Genomic DNA, 3,644 nt, shown 5'->3' with positions numbered 1-3,644 from the left:
CTCCCCCACTGGATCTGACAGCACTGTGCCCTCCCCCACTGGATCTGACAGTGCAGTGCTTTCCCCCACTGGATCTGACAGCACTGTGCTCTCCCCAACTGGATCTGTCAGCACTGTGCTCTCCCCCACCGGATCTGACAGTGCAATACCCTTCCCCAACTGGATCTGACAGCACTGTGCTCTCCCCCACTGGATCTGTCAGCACAGTGCTCTCCCCCACTGGATCTGACAGCACTGTGCCCTCCCTCACTGGATCTGACAGCACTATGCTCTCCCCCACTGGATCTGACTGTGCAGTGCCCTCTCTCAGAGATAGCAAGAACTGCCAATGCTGGAGTCTGAGATAACACAGTGTGGAGCTGGAGGAACACAACAGCCCAGGCAGCATCAGAGGAGCAGGAAAGTTGACGTTTCGGGTCGGGACCCTTCTTCAGACCCTCTCCCACTGGATCTGACTGTGCGGTGCCTTCTCCGAACCAACCGCAACCCCCCACCCCACTGGATCTGAAAGTGCAGTGCCCTCTTGCATAAGAGAGACAGACAGACAGATAGACAGAGCAAGTGAGAGAGAGAGAGACAGTGTGGTGCCCTCTCCCATTGGTCTCCAAAGCAGTGATTACAGTGAGTGAGTTTCTTCCAAATGAACTAAAACCCTTTCCTCAAATACTTGGTTCACAGAAAACCATTCACATCAGCCACAAACTGTGCCAATGTGAAAGCCCTGCCTCTCTCTCTGTGTCTGTCCCCCTCTATGCCTGTCTGTCTAGGTCTCTCTCTCTCTCTCTCTGTCTCCCTGATGGTATTGTGTGAATACTGATTAGTATTTTGCTGAATAAGTGAATACATCATCACTGGAAATGATGGACCACATCATGTGAGAGTTGTGTGAATTGGCTTGGTTAGGCAGTGAAACCACAGCTTCCTGGAACGCTGCCATTTTCCCCCATTAAAGACCCCATTTACTGGTCAGTGTCACAATGTTAGTCCCTTTGTGTTGAGGATCAGTAACTGCCCACATATCTCATGCTTTGATCAATAGATACCAGACAGCTTCCAAACTCTCTCCCCAGCGGTTGCACAGATGATCCCATTCTTACCCATTTGCTAAGGCCTCTCAGAGGCAGCTTGGCTCAGTGGGAATACTGGGATTCAGGATGGATGATATTGAATGGCCTAAAAGCCTTCCTCATCCAAACAAACCTTGTGATTGCTTTCTGAACTGACAATGAGATGAAGGTAGTTAAGACTTGCAGTGATGTTTAGCTAATTTATGAATGAACATCACTTTAAGTCTGTGCTATCTTTCTGCTCACTATCTGCTGAAGGGTAGAATGTGGTAAGTACAGAAAGATGTGATGGTTGGACAAATCCTGATGGGCAAAACCATAATTTCATCTCAGTAATCACAACCTGATCCCAAATCTGATTTGTATCCCTTTGCAATTAACAGAGCTCTGGACAACCAGGAAAATATCACAATATCACCCACTTAACTCGAAAAACCCATATTAACCAGAGAATCTTAGCAGAAGACTTTTTATTAGAAAGAATTCCCCATTAACTGCAGCATTCCCTGTAAATCAGACAAAATCTTCTTTTAACCAGAGAATTTCTTATTAACCAGAGATATTCCTGTATTAACTAGAGGATTTCCTGTTAACCAGACAGTGTCTATGTTAAGTATGTGCTTGCTCAGGTGAGTTGGTGACCTCACAGTCTCAGCATGAGTTAGGGATCAGGGTGGGAAGGTCAAGATAGCAGAAAGTTTGGGGAAAAGGAGTTCTGGTTTGTTTCTATGTGAAAGATGGCTTGCTCAGAATAATACAGCAGGTTCTGCTGCTAAAATTGTCAAGTGTGACTGGTTAAAGAAGCTGCCTGGGTGTCACAACATTCCCTCTCTCGTCGCTATAGGAGAACCTCAACAAACTGATGACCAACTTGCGATCCACTCAGCCCCACTTTGTGCGATGCATCATTCCCAATGAAACCAAGACTCCAGGTACTTGCTCTGTTCACCCTGTTTCTAGATTGTTCTTTAAATGCTTTTCAGAGGGAACTGTGAGGGTTTCTTGCCCAGGGACTGGCCAATGGGACATTTTCCACCCCTTTACCTCTCTCTGACCATTCCTTGTGAACACATTGAATCATTCTCACTCCCCTCCCAGGCAGTCTCTTGCACCCGTGCAAGATCAGGGGAGTTTTTCCCAATGTCCTGAACAATACGCAGCCCTCAACCAACAAACTAAAAGAGAAATCCTTGCTGTTTGTGTGAGCTTGCTGTGCACATTACAATAACAACTGCACAATAACAGTTTTAAATGAAATGTCAAATGTTTTGTGACATAGAAATGAGGAGCGGTAGTAGACCATTCGCCTCTCTGAACCATTCATTATGATCATGACTGCTCACCCATCTCAGATGTCTGTTCCTGCTTTTCCCCTTTGATCCCTTTAGCTCTAAGCTACGTCCAACTCCTTCCTGAAAACATTAAATCTTTTGGCCTAGGCTGTTTTCTGTGATAGTAAATTCCACAGGCTCCCCACTCTCTCGGTGAAGATGTTTCTCCTCACCTAAGCAGAACCCTCAGACTGTGGCCCCTGGTTACATTGTGAATTTATGATGATGTTATATAAATACAGCCTTGGTCCGTGATGAGATCACTAATTGCTGAGACAACCATGGCTGTTGTGTGACCTTTCACCCCCGTCAGAGATTGAACCGTTCGCTGCTCACTCCTCTGGATGTGTCTTGTCCCAGTTCAAAGGGCAGCAGTCGAGGGGCTCCTGATAATGCAGACTGTGTTAATGGTGCGTGTATTTGATCTCCCTGGCCCTAATGTTATATACTTTCCAGGTGCAATCGACCCATTCTTGGTCCTTCACCAGCTGCGGTGTAACGGTGTCCTGGAAGGAATCCGAATTTGCCGGAAAGGCTTCCCGAACAGAGTACTTTATGCTGACTTCAAACAGCGGTAAGTACCACCTGCTATTCCTGCCTCTGGCTTACTTTGACACCTCAAATAGTGACAGTGAAATCCCATAGTCTTTGGGTTTCATTGTAGTAATAGCTAATGCAGAGCTAAGGAACAAACCAAAACAGAAATTGCTGGAGAAACTCAGCGTTGGAGAGAGAATCAATGTTAATGTTTCAAGTCCAGTGACATTTCTGCAGAACTGAGCAGGGACAAGAAATTGACACAAAATTCTTTGTAATCAGGGGATTGTGGTCGCTAAATGTCATTGGCTTAATCAATGTAAGAACTCTGGGAGATTCATTTACTGTATTACACTCCCTTTGGGAAAGCCCCAGGAAAACCTCATGCTCCAGTAGCCTAAATAGTTTTACTGTCCTTATTTTTCGGGATTTTGGTAACTGAATTTTAATTAATCAATTCAGGAGGTCATAACATCATTTTGGTGTGTCACACTCCACATTGGGAGGGCTCTACAAAAAACATGACTCATACACGCGCACACAGGCACACACTCTCTCTCTCACACACACACACACACACACACACACACTCTCAGACACTCACACATAAACACATTCACACACACAGACACTCTCACACACAGACACACATTGACACACACAGACAATCACACACACAGACACAGACACTCACACAGACAGACAGACA

At 45.8% G+C, this 3,644-nt stretch overlaps 1 protein-coding gene across 1 annotated transcript in view; it reads left to right on the top strand.

Annotated features, from left to right (window-relative positions):
• Positions 1 to 3,644, top strand: part of LOC109923880 (myosin heavy chain, cardiac muscle isoform-like) — a 73,125-nt gene that overhangs the window by 28,233 nt on the left and 41,248 nt on the right. Inside the window, exons 16-17 of the mRNA XM_048608495.1 lie at positions 1,912 to 1,999; positions 2,855 to 2,972. Of these exons, the coding sequence (XP_048464452.1) occupies positions 1,912 to 1,999; positions 2,855 to 2,972 (206 nt within the window). The remainder of the gene's footprint in view (positions 1 to 1,911; positions 2,000 to 2,854; positions 2,973 to 3,644) is intronic.

The sequence above is a fragment of the Rhincodon typus genome, chromosome 19 (genome assembly GCF_021869965.1).
Source record: "Rhincodon typus isolate 14 chromosome 19, sRhiTyp1.1, whole genome shotgun sequence".
Classification (NCBI taxonomy): domain Eukaryota; kingdom Metazoa; phylum Chordata; class Chondrichthyes; order Orectolobiformes; family Rhincodontidae; genus Rhincodon; species Rhincodon typus.
Note: the sequence above shows the minus strand (reverse complement) of the source record. Positions and strands in the feature narration are given on the sequence as shown.